The sequence below is a fragment of the Eublepharis macularius genome, chromosome 2 (genome assembly GCF_028583425.1).
Source record: "Eublepharis macularius isolate TG4126 chromosome 2, MPM_Emac_v1.0, whole genome shotgun sequence".
Classification (NCBI taxonomy): Eukaryota; Metazoa; Chordata; class Lepidosauria; order Squamata; family Eublepharidae; genus Eublepharis; species Eublepharis macularius.
In genome coordinates, this window is record NC_072791.1 from 78,100,651 (window position 1) to 78,118,496 (window position 17,846).

The window sequence follows — 17,846 nt, forward strand, 5'->3', positions numbered from 1 at the left end:
ATCTCCAGTTAAAAAGGTTCTCAGGTTGGGGAAGATTAGCTAGACATCTGCTGTCATTCAGAGCTTGTCCAGTGGTTCAACTTAGTATACAGCAGTTGCATAGAACCTTGAAGCAAGGCGATCATGTAAAGCTGGTGTGAACATGTTTCCACCATTCCTTTACTTGTAGTTTCTCATTTGAGCTTGACCTCTGTAGAAGCTGAAAAACTGAGCTGTCAAAAAAGATTGATAGAGATTGGAACAATAGGCAAGGTTTCTAGCAACCTTCTTCATACAAGCAGAACCTGGTTCAGGGTCAGTAAACCAATGAAAGCCAGTACAGACTACTTGTAAGAAAATGGCCAGTGGTACTTCCTGTCTTCTGCTTTGAGCTCCCTCTACCCTGAGACAGTGCCAGTAAGAAACAGAAGTCAATTTCACCCGTCTGCAATGCAGCTTATGCACTTTTCAACTGTGAATACTGTAAGTCTTTGTTATTCAAGTGACTTTACAGTTTGCTCTCATGGAGTAAATTAGACAGGATTGACATTACCATTAAAAGAAAAAAGCTTTTCTTTTACCTCCAGAAAATCCATCTTAAGATCTCAATCCTGTCAGTTGCACACTCCCAGTTGCACACTGGGAGCAAGCACCACTGAACATACTGGGACCCACTTCTGAGTAGACATGACTAAGATTGCACGGAATGTCAATGAGAACTAAGCTGGATTTCTCATTTATAAAATGTAGGCATTCTGTTTAGTTGGGTGGGTTGCAATTTGCCTCTTCATTTGACTTTACTATCTGAAACTTCACTTTGCAAAAGAACGGCCAAAGTGAAAGCTATGAAAATCTCAGCAGGGAAGGGGGAGAATTCCAGACATGTATTGATGCAAACTATTTAGACCACCCTATTCTGCTTTTTCTGTTTTATGCCATTGTAGAAGCACCTGCAATGGGAGACATGGACATCCGCTCAACATTCCGACGGGCGTGAGTAATAATTACAAATGGCTTAACTGTCCAGCTCACAACAGAGAGAGAGAGAGAGAGAGAGAGAGAGATTTTAGAAATGTAGTTGATAGGAAGATCACCACAGACCAGAGATGAATTTTTCTTTATTACTTATTTTACTTTATTTATACTCTTCCTTTCTCTCCAATGGGGACCCAAAGTGGCTTACATCATTCTCCTCTCCTCCATTCTATCCTCACAACAACCTTGTGAGGTAGGCTAGGCTGAAAGAGTGTAACTGATCACCCAATGAGTTTCCGTGGCAGAGTGGAGATTCAAACCTGAGCCTCCAGGATCATAGTCCAACATTCTAACCAGATGTCCAGTTTCTGAATTCTCAGAGACTACTCTGTTTTTCAGAGGCACAGCAGAGATTGGTTCTGTTGCTAAGATTCAGAGATATTTGCATGCAAGAAGGGTTGTTTGTGGCTAGAAATACATGAGGTGATACTCATATGCATTGTCGTTAGGGTTGCTAACTGGCCTGGAGAAAAAAAATGTCCTGTCCTTTTATTATAGGCTTAATATGTAGAAATGGGCAGTTGAAGCTTTTAATGACAGAGGCAAATAATGTCACCTGGTTGATAACATTCCATTAAACCTCCATCAAAGAGACAGGCCATTTTTCTCCAGACCAGTTGGCAACACTAATTGCCACATGCACCATCAAAGATGATGTGAATTGCATTGGCTTGATTGCATCGGGATGTTGGTATCCCCTGTTGAGCCTATGTGCATATAGGTCCCCAAAAGAACCATGCACACAACTCCAGTTACCAGAGACATGGATCCTGCGCATGTGCGCGTGCATGCACACACACACACACACACACACACACAATGTTTATTGTAACCCTAAGTTCTTCAGCTACCTTTAGCATAAGACCTTAGTTTGGGCCTGCAGCCAATAAGAAGTTGTGAAATTTCTCTAAAACTAAAAGATTGAGTGAGTGGCAGCAACTGCTTCTCTAATGGTATATAATAGGCTCTATTTCAGTATATAACTAGTGTGGACAAAGTTCCAGATTCCAAGAACTACATTCTAAGAGCTACAATGCACAGTCAGCAATCCTGTCCTCAGTTCCTGCTGCTTTCACCTCTCAAATGTAAACTGCAAAGGACTTTCCAAAGTATTGTCGAAGGCTTTCACAGCCGGAGAACGATGGTTGTTGTGGGTTTTCCGGGCTGTATTGCCATGGTCTTGGCATTGTAGTTCCTGACATTTCGCCAGCAGCTGTGGCTGGCATCTTCCTTTGATATATGGCAAAAACACTTTTCCTGTAGGAGACTGTTTTTCCTTGGTTGTTTGATTCATCCTGGGTTTGATTGCTCTTCGGATTTCATTTCTGGAGTAGCCATTTGCCTGAAGTGTTTTTGCCATGTATCAAAGGAATTACTGATCAGATGGGAAAGTTTATGAAAAAGCATAACCTTCAAGCAGTATTCAGACCCACCCGAAAAATACAACAGATGCTACAATCAGCAAAAGACAGTAGAGACCCCCTCACCTCTGCAGGAGTATACCATATACCCTGCAGCTGTGGACAAGTTTACATCGGGACCACAAGCGTAGCATCCAGATAAGAATAAAAGAACATGAAAGACACTACAGACTTGGACTACCTGAAAAATCAGCAGTGGCTGAACATAGCCTAACTCAAACAGGGCACAGTATCTTATTCCATGACACCAAAATACTGGACAACACTTCCAACTACTTTGTCAGACTGCACAGGGAAGCCATTGAAATTCACAAGCATAAGTAAAACTTCAACAGGAAAGAAGAAACCTTAAGAATGAACAGAGCATGGTTTCCAGTTCTGAAAAACACCAGGCTAACAAAACACTCTATACCCGACAATAGCCCTGCAGAGAAGATTAGCACATCAAGCACCAAGCCATATGCAAAAGAACCTCCTCAGGATACAGTGAAGCCTCCCGCCATTAGCATTCCACACCTTGGGAAACTCTTACAGGATGACTCAGCTCAACCCCACCCCTCCTGAGTAGATATAAATGACCTGCCAACGTCTTTTCCACACTGTGACACTGAGAGATCTCTGTCTTTTGGTGCTACACCTCTGAAGATGCCAGCCACAGCTGCTGCTGGCGAAGATGCCAGCCACAGCTGCTGGCGAAACGTCAGGAACTACAATGCCAAGACCACGGCAATACAGCCCGGAAAACCCACAACAACCATCTTTCCAAAGTAACTTGTTCTTTTCTGCCCAAGACACCCTCACACTCTTCCCCTTACACTTTCCCGCTTCAAGGCAGATTGCTGCTGCTCTCATCTTATTATCCTTTTGTGCTCTTCCCATTAGGGGAAAAATGGAACACTGGTAGACTATTTGGAGAAGCAAACTAGCATGATGCCATGCTTAGAATGTCGGACGAGGATCTGGTAAATCTGGGTTCGAATTCGACTCCTTATTCTGTCATGGAAATTTGCTGGATGATCTTGGACCAGTCACTTACCTCTAAACCTACCTCAAAGGTTTGTTGATATCAAGGTAAAATGGAAGAGGGGAGAACAATGTTGGAAGCCCCTCTGGGGAGAAAAGAAAGGTATAAATATCTAAACAAACAAATAAAGTAACTATACTCTAAACCATAACGTGGTAGATTAGAACTGGCGATATAACTCAGTGATAGAGTATGTTATTATTATATACTCTTTATTTATACCCCATTTCTCCCCAAAGCAGCTTACATCATTCTTCTTTCCTCCATTTTATCCTTATAACAGCCATATAAGGTGAGTTAGGCTGGCTCAAGGTCACCCAGCAAGTTTCCATGGCAAATTGGAGATTCGAACCTAAGTCTCCCAGATCCATAGTCCATCAATCTTACCACCACTAAATAAATAAAGCCTCAAATTCAAACTCTGCCATTTCCAGTTAAAAGGATCTTGTATAGCTGGGTTGTCAAAAACCTTGGAGACCCTCTAGCAGTCAAAGTAGATATCACACATATAGATATGAACACACACACACATGCATACACATACCCCTGAATGAATAACTCCATAAGAAAGTCTTTTTTGCAGATGTGCTCCCTTTAGAGAGACTATGCATTTCCCTGTTGAAATTAGGGATTTGGAAACATTAAGATGTTAGGTGAGAAAAGTAGGCTGGAAACTATTGTGCCAATCTGACTTCTGTCTGTGTTTGTGACTCTTAGGAGCATTCTGGGAGGAGGGAGACGGACAACTGCAGCCCTGTCCAGGTAGCCTCATTTACCTCAAAACTGAGACTCAGTCCTCATAATGAACTGCCTCTCATTGGTCAGTTAAAATGAAACCTCTATGGCCCATTTTGAACAATACATATGTCACAATCCACTAGCTATAGTTCTAATTAGTCTTAGCGCACAGTTCTGTGGAAATAAGAATGCTTGCCTCCAGGCGAGCCCTGAGATCTCCTGGTGCTACAAGTGATCTTCAGAGATTAGTTTCTTTGGAGGAAAAGGCTGCTTTGGAGGGTGGTCTCTGTGGCACTATAGCCTGCTGAGGTCTCCCCCTCCCAGGCTCAATGCCCAAATTTCCAGGAATTTTCCAACCTGGAGTGGCAATCCGATATAGAAAGCATGAACTAATTATTTGGCCCGGGTAGTGCTTCACTGAGGGATATTCATTTGCAGGATGAGAACATGCAGGTCATAAAAACACATTGTTTTTATTAAAACAGCAATTTCATAGTCAATATGTACATGTTTTCTGCTTTCTTCTGTTTCTGTTGAAATTCATTGACTGTATAAATCTAATGAAAAGTCATGAAATCCGTGGGGATATTAAAAGCCACCCTTCTCCTTTATGCAGACATTGAAAAGCCATCCCTGATTCATGGAAAGTTTATCAGTGAATGATGTTCTGTTTCTTTAGCAGTTTGATTCAGTTTTCATTTTCAGAAATAGTTTGTTTTTTAAAAAATATTATGTTTAATTAATACTAAATGTTTTACATAGTGTTCTCCCCTTAAGAAGTAGCATGTGTGTCAATTGTTTGATTTAAACTTTGTCAATTAATTAATTGGTTGTAAATAAATGGTTGTGATAGGTGGATAGATATTGTGTATCGTTCTTCAGTAAATACCCAAGGGGAAGAAAGGCAATATCAGAGTAAGGTTTTCCTATGCTGAACCTGGAATCTAGTAGCTTTCTCCAGCCTTACCTGCTCTTCCTCTCTCTTGTCTGCATGGGATGAGGTGGGCACTCCTGCCGTAGGAGCACAATAATTGGTGTGCATATTTTTTGCTCCATAAAAGATCTTCCCTCAGCCCCAGCCTCCTCATCATGGCCCCTACAGCATCAAAGGAAGCAAGCCCCAACATCATTTCAGTCCTCAAAGACATCAGCTCAAAGATAACATGCTAGAGACAATGGATCAGCAGGAATACGGGGAAACAAATTATTTGGAAAAGTTCTAAGAAATCATGGGAAATCTTTTTAGCCATTACCTTCAGCATGGAAGAATGTGAACCATCCACATCATTTTGTGAAGCCATTCCCCCTCTCCTGTTACTGCATTCTGTTTCTGTACTATTTGCTGTTAATGATGTTGTTCTCATTACTGTTCAGTGTTGATGAAGAAGGCAGAGAGCTGGATTTCAGTGCTTTGCTGAGAAAGAGGTAAGTGAAAATTATGCATCTCTAAAAATCGACTATAAAAATAAATTTCTAACCCTCATGATTAGCTGGATATCTGGAAAACATTCCTAAGCAAATTACATGACCCACTGAATGATGAGGGAGCATCTGATGCTGCAGTCTTGTTAAAGCAAGTAGGCACGGACTTGATCTGTACTTTGACTAGGGGACCAGTGGGAACCCTTGGACTGGCTCCACCAGATTTTCTGCTGGCGAAAAAGAAAGGAGGCATCCTCTTTGACAAAGGGCTATGATGAGAATCATGGGATTGATATAAAAGCCATGTCAGATGAGGGCTTGTAGAATGGAGGGGAATTGAGAAAGACAGGTGTAAAAGCTGGCTTGATCAAACGCCTTGTATGAGTGAGCTGGAGTGAGCTTTTTTTGTCCACACCACCATGATTATATGATTATATGATTATATGATTATATGATGAGGCGTGGACATCATCATTGGCATCACTGTCAGCATTGCCAGACCCACCACATCTCCACCATCTCTTTTTAAAATTTTCATATATGCCCAATTGTGTTATTATGTCATAACATTGCAATGACCAAAGGCGCCCAGCACTAAGGCATTAGTAGTGGTAGAAAAACAAAAGCGTAATGAAAGCACAAGGAAACCCAATATAGTACATGTGCAGTGTTGGCACTGAGTAGCCCCAAATACAGTACCCAAAAAGCATAGATAGTTAATCTTTGAAAACCTAAAAGAGATCCATGTAACCACAACACAAATTAAACCTGTCATTATATTCTTATTATGCACCTTTTTGTGTGAAGAAAACGTAATGATGTAGAGTTGTAATGTAGTTATTGCATTGTGTTGGTTGACTCCCCTGGTGCTGGCCTCTGCCTCACATCTGTGGGTCAGCCAGGGCAGGACTCTCTGGTTTGGATTGGGAGGGGGGGCACAGGGGAGTCATAAGTCCTAAACAAAAATGTCTACTTGGAGCACGGCTGTTGTGTATGGAGAAATTTTTATAACATCATTATGCTTGATTTTTAAAAAGTTCCCTGATACATGACAGTCATGGGCCATTTCCACACACGTTGAATAATGCACTTTCAATGCACTTTCGCAATCCTTTTGAAGTGGATTTTTTGTTCCACACATGGAAAATCAGTTTCAAATGTTCACTAAAGAGTATTGAAAGTGAATTATTCTATATGTGTGGAAGCAGCCATGCTCTGAGCAGACATTTTTCTTTAGGATTTATCCCCCCTCACAGCCCAAACCAAAGAACCCCACCCAGGCTAACCCAGAGCTGGGAGGCAGAGGCCAGCACCAGGGGACAAACCAACACAATGCAATAATGACATTACAACATTACACCATTACGTTTTCTTCACACAAAAAAAAGTGTGTCTTGAGAAAGGAGGAGGACATGGGGAAGAAGGACAAGGGAAGGGGGAGGAAGGAACTGAGAGGAGGATGGAGACATCAATCAGCGAGAAGTGGCCTGTAAGGGGAGGGGGTGGAACAGAGAGCAGGGGGGGGGAACAAAAGGAAAATTCTGCATGATTGAAAAAGCTGAAGCAAAACTGTAACAAGAAAAGCATTAGGGAATAAGTGCAGGCAGAAGATTTGAAGAGAAACTTTGAAAAAGCCGCATTGAAATCTGACAGAAGAGTTAAGCATGCAAAATTCAGAAGAAAACCTGAGGCTAGAACCTACAAAAATAGTGCATGCTGAAAAGGTCTTGTTCTCTCTCTCTCTCTCTCTCTCTCTCTCTCTCTCTCTCTCTCTCTCTCTCTCTCTCTCTCTCTCTCTCTCTCTCTCATTTCGAGATGCCCTGAAGGCAGGTATCTAAACATTTTAAATAAACTGAGGCTAGATAGCCATCTATTAGGACGCTCTAACTCTGAATTTCCAATACTGACTGGGGGTTTGGACTAGATGGCCTATGTAAGGCCCCTTGCAACTCTCTGATTCTATAAATAATTTTCAAAACTGAAAAATAAATATTTCTTATAAATCTATGACCTTTTTTATTGCCCCAAACACTTTAATCCGCTAGGATGCTGTTATCAACCTATAAGTGTATAAAAAGGTCATTTAGAAGAAGAGATTAACATATGAATTGTTTGATTCTCATCAGCAGAAGTTACTCGATACCTAAAAATGTAGAGAAGGAATAAGAAGGTACTGTAGTGTATGCCTCAATTCTAGAAGTAATACAAAATACAGAGGCATGCCCAAGATAACAATCAGAAACCAACAACAACAGCACTTGGGAATAGAATTGAATTAATTACACAATCAAAGTGACTTCACAAACAATTTTTCTTTTATGAAAGTGCTCAGTGCAAAATACATCACATTTCACTATACGTAGAATATATTTAAATATATACTTATACATTCAAACAATGCAAAATAAGTCGTATTGTCGAAGGCTTTCACGGCCGGAGAACGATGCAAAAGAACCTCCTCAGGATACAGTGAAGCCTCCCTCCATGAGCATTCCACACCCTGGGAAACTCTTACAGGATGACTCAGCTCAACCCCACCCCTCCTGAGTAGATACAAATGACCTACATCTTTTCCACACTGTGACACTGAGAGATCTCTGTCTTTTGGTGCTACACCTCTGAAGATGCCAGCCACAGCTGCTGGCGAAACGTCAGGAACTACAATGCCAAGACCACGGCAATTCAGCCCGGAATTATAAGTCGTTGACCATATCCCTTTAAGAGAGTCTTGCAGTGGAAAATTAAACAGTCTCATGATGTTGTTCTTCTAAATAAACACCAGAGACTCCCGCATGGAAAACTATTCACAGTAGGGAACCCCACCAGACGGGAGATTTAAATACAAAATGCACAGCTACCACATGTTATTAAAGAGACAGTCAGACAGTTCCCTACTGCGACCATCCTGTTTGTGCATTGAATGTTCTGCACGTGAGATTTTTTCTATTTGATGGTGGTGAGTTCATTACTTTTTACCACATTTCTTTTCGCCTCATTAAGGCTAGATCAGTTCATTGAGAACAACATGGTTTTGATTATATCAATGCTTTATTTATAGAAGTTTACTCTCTTTGGTGGAAGTATTGTTGGCCCCTGAGGAAGTGTATGTGGGATGAAACAAGCTGAATGATCAAGCTGGCAGCTTGTAGGCCAGGGGGCTCTTCGGGGCTCCTCATTCTTCCTTGGTATCCACCTGCAAAGAAAATAGTTATTAGATCAACTTTAAGTTCATCTACCTACTTACCTTGCCACTGCGGGGACGAGAGGAGTGCCCGGGACAAGCCAGACCTCCTCCCTTTGTCTTCCCTTGCTTGAAAAGGATAAGAAAAGAGACATTCCTTTTGGTTTTCATCAACACCTCTAAGCTTAGAGAATAGCTCTCCATGTGGGAGTCTCCGGTGTTTATTTAGAAAACAAACAACATCATAAGACTGTTTAATTTTCCACTGTGAGATTCTCTTAAAGGGACATGGTCAATGACTTATAATTCCCCTTTGCATTGTTTGAATGTATAAGTCCCTGTATATTTAAATATATCCTACGTATAGTGAAATGTGATATATTTTGCACTGAGCACTTTAATAGAAGAAAAATTGTTTGTGAAGTCACTTTGATTGTGTAATTAATTCAATTCTATTCCCAAGTGCTGTTGTCGTTGGTTTTCAATTCTCGAAGTAGCAAGAATTTCCAGATCTAGTTCTTAGCTGGGCTTGTTCCTTTGGAGAAGATAGCCCTGAAGACTTATGGAGTTTTTGTAGTATTTGTGTTATTGTACTGCAAAAATATGTTCCTTTTATAAATTTAAAGTATTGAATCTCATATACAGGCAAAAATCATCAAAACCATAGTCGTGAGCTTGCTTGAAATAATCAAACCGCCCGGAGAGCATCCAATATAGTGGACAAAACTCCCGGCAGGAGGATGGCAACGGGTTTGCTGGCTACGTTGATGCCCCATTTCGCAGCAACACACTTCTTCAAAAGCGTTCACTGTCTGCCTTAAGACAGATACAAAGTGGATCCATTCATTCAAAATCTTCATAAACTTCCATTTCACAATGCATTTTTCTTTATCTCCGGGCAGTTTGATTATTTCAAGCAAGCTCACAACTATGGTTTTGATGATTTTTGCCTGTATATGAGATTCAATACTTTAAATTTATAAAAGGAACATATTTTTGCAGTACAATGGTCTATTTGGCTTGTCCTTTCCTTTCTTTGGTCTTGAAGACCATTCCCCTTGTGGATTTTTTGGGTATTTGTGTTATTGACAAATGTATACACAGAGCCTGGGGTGGAGGCACACAAGGCACTCCTACAGAGCAGCCAATCTGTCACCTCACATTAGATTCCCTGAGAGAATCTGCACCCCAAGATTCTCTGACCATCTTACTGCTCCATTTGCCTCTCTGTCTCCATCTAGGAGAAGGGGATCATGGCCTCCAAGTCCCGATAGGTCTGTGGGCAGAATAATTTTCTAATACTTAAGGCCTATTGAGAAAATATCTACCATTTCTAAGAAACATTATGTATCTTTTGTCAAATACCAAGTCAAGCCCTTATGGATGGACCCATTCACAAAAAAGGTCCCCAGACCGAAAACCAACTCTTTATCTGCGCCTCGTCACAAATGACATTGGTGCATTCCTGCCCAACTTTCCTTTTTGTGTGTTGAGCACATGCAGGATTGCACTATACCCCTGTCTTTCAGCTTCTGTAGAAACTGGGCATGCATAGTACTCCTTCTCTCCCATTGATTTCCCTCTCAAAGGTTTAAACGCAAGTGTTTAATAAATATGCAAACAGCAGAGTAGCACAATTGTGCAATTTCATATCCTAATATATAAAAGGCAAACTGTGTCCCCCCACCACTCATCACTCCTTATCCCCGCGGAGGCACAGTACTCAGGGATAAGAAGCGAGTCGCGGTGGCGAGGCCCTTCCAAGGTCCCACAGCAGTGGGGGCAGGGCTCCTCACCACTTCCATGGAGCCTTGGGAGGGTCACGCACAAGCCAAGCATCACCCAAGGGGTTGAAGGAGGAGGGAACCCCTGCTCTCTTCCCTGATTCCCCCCTTGACTGATGCTGTGGGGAGAGAAGGGGGGAGGACCCATTGTATTTTCTGAAATAATGGGCCTTATTGATAGTCTGAAATAAAATCAGAAATGGCATTCCATTCTCAGTGTTGATCCTAGACTGATACTCTGATTGCTGAGTGATCCAATGTAGCAAGCACTGTAGTATGATTCCTTTTGTATTCATAGATATCGTAATAGCAGAAGGGCCATTTTAAAAAGTGAAAAAAGGGGAGGGAGAGAATTAGACGATCACGCATGCGAGCCAGACACATGTATGGGAGGGGTAATGGCGAGAGGAGGGGTTGAATATTTGTGGGAGGGCACTTCAAAAGCACGAAAAAGCCTCCACATGCATTGATACTGTAATGATCGTGCAGAAAAAGCAGCATCAAAAATGAAAATGGAATAAAACAGGTCTCACAAAAACCACTTAAAACCTGGGATCATCATGACCTGTTTGCTCATGGGAAACAATGATGTGTGTAATGAGTGAGATAACCCACCAAAGTTCCGTTGGCAGGCTGTCTCATTCAGGATGTGTGGAAGCAACCCAGGACTCAAGGGGTGGCCCTACTTCCCTTGGAGTGTTCTGATCTCTGGAAGGAGGTTTGGGGAGGGTACCAGTGATAGAGCACATTCTTTTCATACAAAACATCCCAGGTACAAAATTAGCATCTCCAGTTAAAGTCAATCCCTAGTGTGTCCTACCATTTCTAGATAGCAGTGGATGGAGGAAGCCCTCCTGAGCTGTTGCTACTCAGAGTGGACTATATTGGACTAGAATTTTGTCTCCCTGGTCCCCACCTGCCCCCACTCTTGGAGGCAGTGCATTGAACTGCCTGGTTAGGAAGTTCACATGTTCCCAATGGAGCTCTAGGGATTAAAAATGAGCAGAGGCTGAGGAAAGGGGTGCAAGATGAACAAATAGGTGGTAGAAAATCTACTCTATCAGTGGGTTTGAAGAGCCAAAATAGGTCGCATATACTTTATCTAGTACATTCTAATGTTCAAAGAACATATATGTCATTTCATTTATCATTTACATGGCCTCGTGAGGTAGGCCAATATTATCACTGGGAATGCAGATGGTGTGGAAGCTGAAAGGCAGAATGGATCATCAGAGGTCACAGGCCCTCTTATTCACTACTCACATTATTAGCTTCTATTCTGCGCTAGCGCACAAGTCATCTGTTTGGGGACAAATAATTATTCCCTCCATTGAGATTCTTCTTCATTTTGACATCTTGAGTTTCTTTCTTTTTTGAAATGTCTCCTCTTCCCTTTTTCCTCTATTTGTGTCTGTCTGATAATCTGCCTGTCTGCATCTTTATCCTCTCGTGCATCTGTGCCTGGAAAATCTCCTTGGAATTCTGACAACTGGAACAGAGAGTAAGATGTCTTTTTAATTACTCTGTAAAATGCATGGAATGGATGAAGTAAAGGGATTACAGGATTTGGACAATTCTCCCTATAGGAGCCATTGGAGCACAATGAGTTAGTTACCCCCAAACATTATTTTTAAACAGCTAATATAGATGAAAGAGCTGTGAACCAATTGTGTTCATTAGCTTTCCTAAGGGTTCTACTAATCTCTCTGAAGGCAGTTTTAAAACTAGTGCAAGATATTTGGGATTTTTATGCTATAGAAATTCAGTTATCCAAACTCAGTCATCCAGTGCTTCAAGTTGTCTTGATTTCATCTGGTTCCCATTTAAGTAAGTTTTAGGTGTGCTAGGGCTCCTATCCTTCTCCAGTAATACATTGACTTTGCTTTTGTTCAGCTGCCCTGGTTTGAATGGTTTGTTGTTCACAGTTTAAGACAATAGACTAGCAACTGATACAATGTTGTTCCCAGGGTTGCCAAACTCTATGTGGCGCCAGGTGATGTCCAAGAATTACAACTGTTCTCCAAACTACAGAGATCAGTTCTGCAGGAGAAAATGGCTGCTTTGGAGGGTAGACTCTATAGCATTATACCACTCTGAGGCCTCTCCCCTCCCCAGGCTGCATCCCCAAATCTCCAGGAATTTCCCAACTCAGGTTGCCAACCCTAGTTGCTCCATATATTGTAGTATCCAAGGCTCTGTCTAATATAGTACAAACAATAACATGCTTCCATTGTTTGCCAAGGAAAGCTTGCTGTGAAGGTCATAGAGATTTCTCTGTTAGAATAATTCCATCCTATCACTCAAGCATGCCTGACCAATGGAATAAGTGACTGCTGTCATTCTGATTAAGAAGTCATACTATGATTTTAGTTTTTGTGGGAAGTAGTATGTCCAGCTCTTCCTCCAAGGAGCTCAGAGTGCTCATGTTGATGAGATAAGCATCCTTCCATTTTATCATTACAGCAGACCTGTGGGGTAGGTTGATGGTGAATGGTGCAAGGACAGTCAATGAACATCATGGCCTGAGCTGACATTTGAACTGCAGTTCAAATCCAACTAGTTTATCACATGTGTTACGCATCTAACAGATGGCTGACAAAATGCCTCTGAGCACGTACAGATTGCCCACTCCTTACCACTGAATCAGACTCTGTAGCTAGAGTTGTTGGACAGTTCTGGTTTGCAGATACTGCTTCCAGACAGAGTTTAGCTATAGCACCTGTTTTTTAAAAAATCAGTTAACATACTTAATAACTGACCAGCTCTTATTTACTGCTGCTTTTTGATGGTTCTATTTAGAATAGTAATTAAGTGTATTTATGGAGATTATATTCTAAAATAGAACTATTCTTAACAGTGCTTTCAATCTGGTGAAAAAGAGTCAGAGAGAGAATTGTTTCTAATCTCGGTAAAATCAATGGGTTTATAGGTTTTTGAGCCATTGGTTGTTACCCAAATAAACCATTAATAACTTGGTGTGCAACCTGATTCTGTGCCTGTTTACCCACTGAATTCACAGGGTCTTATTCCCAATTAAACAAGAAGAAAGCTTCAGAGTTAGTTAACAAATCCATATTTTATGTTAGTTCTTTGGACCAGGAAATGAAGGTTTATAGTTACACAGTACAACTGGCTGTTCCTGACTTACGTTCCATATTAGTGGTAATTCATGAAGGATGTGATATTTCTTCAAATAATGGAAATATTCTCTGGTGGAAATGCAATCAAGCAGGGGGAAATCCATTTAAATGCCCCCCAAAGCAGCATGATTGCAGAATAGATCCTTCGGTTGTTATCCTCTGCTTCTTTCCCGTCATAATCAGCCACTGACGCATTTCCTGGAGATCATGGTGGAGGGGGAGGGGGGAAATGCATTTAATTTTGTTCTGGATCAGTATTTCCCAGCAGGATAATCTAATTAGATGACACTGGTGTTCAGATGTCATCAGGAGGAAAAGAACAGTTGTTACTGTGCTGTTGGACGGGATGGTGAGGGGAGACCTTGAAGGAGGTGACAGCTGACAGGTTTGAATCAATCCCAGGTAACAGGATAGGAAATGTCCATCACTGGGACACATGCAACTATTTTTAACTGTTCTGCATATGCTTCGAACACACTAGCAGCTTACTTCAGGTGTCTCAGTTTCAGCCAGTCACACCCAAAGATTTCCTGGTTCATGGACAGACAATAATGTGAGTTCCATTGCCGAGATCCCTCACAATAGGGAGAGGCATGCACTAGTGAGTTGTTGAGGCCAAAGTGAGAGCGCAGGAAAGCCCACTCAGTGGAGGAGGAGTTCAGTGTCAGCATCATTCCCAGCATGGAGCAGATTCTGCTTCCCACTTCAACCGCACAGGAACACCTGTGGGTCACACCAATGGGAGCAAGCCACACAACTGGTATGGGATGGCCAGTGAAGCTCAAAGGTATCTTGGAGCAGAGCTCTAGTGTTGCAGGCAATTTGATTTTTATGGAAATCACCCACTCATTTACGAAGCTGTAAATCATCTGTAATAAAACCTGCCACATAGCCTGTGCTATGTCTGGTCCATTGAAGCACATTGTTAAGAAGACCTTTCCTGAAAGCATGTGCAGATTTATTCTGCTTGAGCTGAATATGCTAAGAGACCTCTGTTCTCTTTGGAGCATTGCTAGAGTCTCTATAGAACACCTCCATTCTTCCAAGTATGCTTTCACACTGCACTGCAGAAATCCTCATGAAACTGGCCTGGAGTGCAGGCATACATGATGACTCCTCATGAAGTGTTATTTATAAATGTCTCTTTCAGTGAGGCACCTTATCTGGTATCACCACACTGTTCTCAATGGCCTTGCCTGAGGCTGAAAAAAACTTGGGCCAGCTGCAGCCATTACAAACAATGCACTGACAATCTGTGGGAACCCATATAAATTTAGACATTCAGCACGGGGGCTGTTTGCTAAGGCACATGCCTTGTAGGTTGATAGTCCCAGGTTCAATCCCTGGTATCTCTAGGTAAAGGGTCTCAAGCAGCTGGTAGTGGGAGAAGCTTTCTTCTGCCCTGAGATCTGCTGCCAGTCATATGCCCAGCACATTAGGTTGCATTACAGGCTAGTTGAAAGAGATTGCCTGCATACAACCAAGGCAACAGTTGTCAGTTTATATTCCCTTAAGGGAAAGACATGCACTTAAAAGAGGCTCCGTTTTAGAAGTATCCATGAGTCCAGGTAGCAGACAAATGCTCCCTCTAGGCTGGCATAAAGAGCAAAGGGAAACTATGTACTGCGTGAAACTACATAGAACTGGATTGTAGTGTGTGTGTGTGTGCGCGCGCGCTTGCATATGGTGGCTACAGAAGGGCAGAATGTTTCTGCATCCTCTGCATTATTAAAGCCTGCTGAGGGCAAGTGAAGGTTGTTGACACTAATACATGTTGCCCTTTTCTTGCTCGTGGGGATGCTGCATGCTCTTCCAAATGCTTCTCTGCATCGTTCTCAAGTTCAGAAGCTTCTTGCGCTCAGTAAATCGGTAAGCTTTTCAGGCTAACTCCTCTGCTAACATAACATAAGTTTGCAAAAGATGCACCTGCCTAGAAAACTTAATATTTAGCTATTTCTTAAGTCAATGAGTGGTTAAATGATGGCATTCCCTGCCAGTGGATATAGCAATAGCCACAGTGATAGATGCCTTTGAAAGGAGATTAAACATATTAATGGAGGTTAGGTCCATCAGTGGCTACTGGCCATAGTGACTAAAGGGAACCTTCAATCCAGAGGCAGTAAACCTCTAAATACCAGTGCTAAGAGGCAGCGTCGAGGGAGGGCCTTAGCCTTTATGCCCTGCTGTTGGCCTTCCACTGCAACTGGTTGTCCTCTATGTGAATCTAGATGTTGGACTAGGTGGGCCTCTGGTCCAATCAAGCAGGGCTCTTTCATGTTCTTAGTTAGCTCTCTAAATTGGCTAGTTTTCCCTCTTGGGGGTAAAAGCAGCTTTAAATTGGTGATTTTTATGTGTTAATTGGTCTACCTCTTTCAGTAGCACTCTGAGGGTTTGGGGGGGTTGGGGGTTGGGGGGGAGTGTTAAATGCATCACTTTACAATGGTTCTTCCTAAGATTCATTTTTGAATGATCTATTTCTCACTACATGGGACCCCCCACACACAACACACATATAGACAAAAAGGGAGGTACGGACTCATCCCAAAACAAGTGTCATAGGTTGAGAGTAGAGGTGGGCATGGGCCGGGGAAAAAACCATGAACTGTCGGTCCGTGGTCCATTGATTTTCACAGACCATGGACCACTCATGGACCTGCCCCAGTTCGTGATTTTGATGTGTTAACTGGTCTGCCTCTTTCAGTTGCACTCTGAGGGTTTTTTTCTTTGGGGGGAGTTGGGGGTTTGGGGGGTGGGAGTGTTAAATGCATCACTTTGCAATGGTTCTTCTATTGCAAGGTGACAACAGAGAGAGAGAGAGACAAAACACAACACACACACACATCCAAAACCAGGTGTCATAGGTTAAGAGACCTTTATAGACACTCATAACTATAGTATGGACCTCAAAAATCATATGGAAAGGCTACACAATCCCTAGCAAGGTCAAATGCTTCTCACTTTGCTCCTGCTGTGATTTCTGTGTAAAGCAAAAGAGGAAGGCTTCAACAGGTGTATCACCACATTTGAAGTAGAGATGCACCTCTGTAAATGTACCCTGCACACATCCCACCAAACTATGGGGAGAAACTCCACTGAGAGTGCCCTGCCAACAGAAGCTTGACAGGTAACCATGAGACCCACGGATGCCTTTTTAGGGGCAACTAGCTGTTGCACTCCTTTCCATGAATTTTGCTGGCTCATGTAAGCTTTTCAGAAGGGGAATGAAGAACATTTTTCTTTCCTGGGGCAAGACCGGGCTCTTATGGTAGTCTGCTCTTAGTAAATATGGAAGTATAGAACTGTTGACCTGTACCTGTTTTCAGTTATTTGATTAATTGTTGAGTTCAGAGTTATTTTTATTATGGCTTTATTGTATTTTAATGGGAATATTTGTGTAAACTGAGGAGTCTGAAAAACAATGTACACATATGTAAACAAGCAAGCTGATAGCAGTTCTCAAGTACACATTTAGAAGCATCCACAATTATTTATTTATTTGGTAAATGTATATTTGTGTCTCCATGAGATGTCACAATTTTTGCAATAGTAGAATGCTATGGCCATGGTGTAAGCACCTCTTTTATCTACTGGTTAAGGCAATCTCAAGATGCTCTTATTTTTCCCCTCTCAGCAATCATAATAGAATATCTCTTGCCCAAATCATTGTATGTCTCATATACTTGGCCTATTGCAAAAAAAGAGGCAGATTTTATTAAGGAATCCGTCTGGGAATCTGAAATAAGGGCCCAGTTGTTAGCTCTAAGACAATATTATTGTTTAACTTTCATCAAGACACTTAATCCTTCTGAGTCACCTACCAATGATAAGACAGCTGAATAAATTTTCATTTACATATAGGGAGGAAATCATGCTATAGAACCACATCCTGGTTGCCAGCCTTCTAATATAGTTTTGTATTCCCTTTTTATCAGAAGTGATACAAAAACTGAATCACAGCCAGATGTAGATGTCTGGGAAATCCTTCGGAATGCTCCTCCATCAGAGTATGAGAAAATTGCGTTCCAGTATGGTATCACAGATCTGCGAGGATTGTTGAAACGTCTAAAACGCATTAAGAAGGAAGAAAAGAAAAGCACATGTAAGACAAGATGTCTTTTGTTT

General features: G+C 41.8%; 1 protein-coding gene across 1 annotated transcript in view; it reads left to right on the forward strand.

Moving 5' to 3' along the window:
• The window catches only part of MYBPC3 (myosin binding protein C3), a 101,257-nt gene that overhangs the window by 20,070 nt on the left and 63,341 nt on the right, over positions 1-17,846 (forward strand). The window contains exons 7-12 of the mRNA XM_054969950.1: positions 924-972; positions 4,177-4,221; positions 5,572-5,622; positions 8,342-8,344; positions 15,570-15,593; positions 17,657-17,823. Coding sequence (XP_054825925.1) covers positions 924-972; positions 4,177-4,221; positions 5,572-5,622; positions 8,342-8,344; positions 15,570-15,593; positions 17,657-17,823 — 339 coding nt within the window. The remainder of the gene's footprint in view (positions 1-923; positions 973-4,176; positions 4,222-5,571; positions 5,623-8,341; positions 8,345-15,569; positions 15,594-17,656; positions 17,824-17,846) is intronic.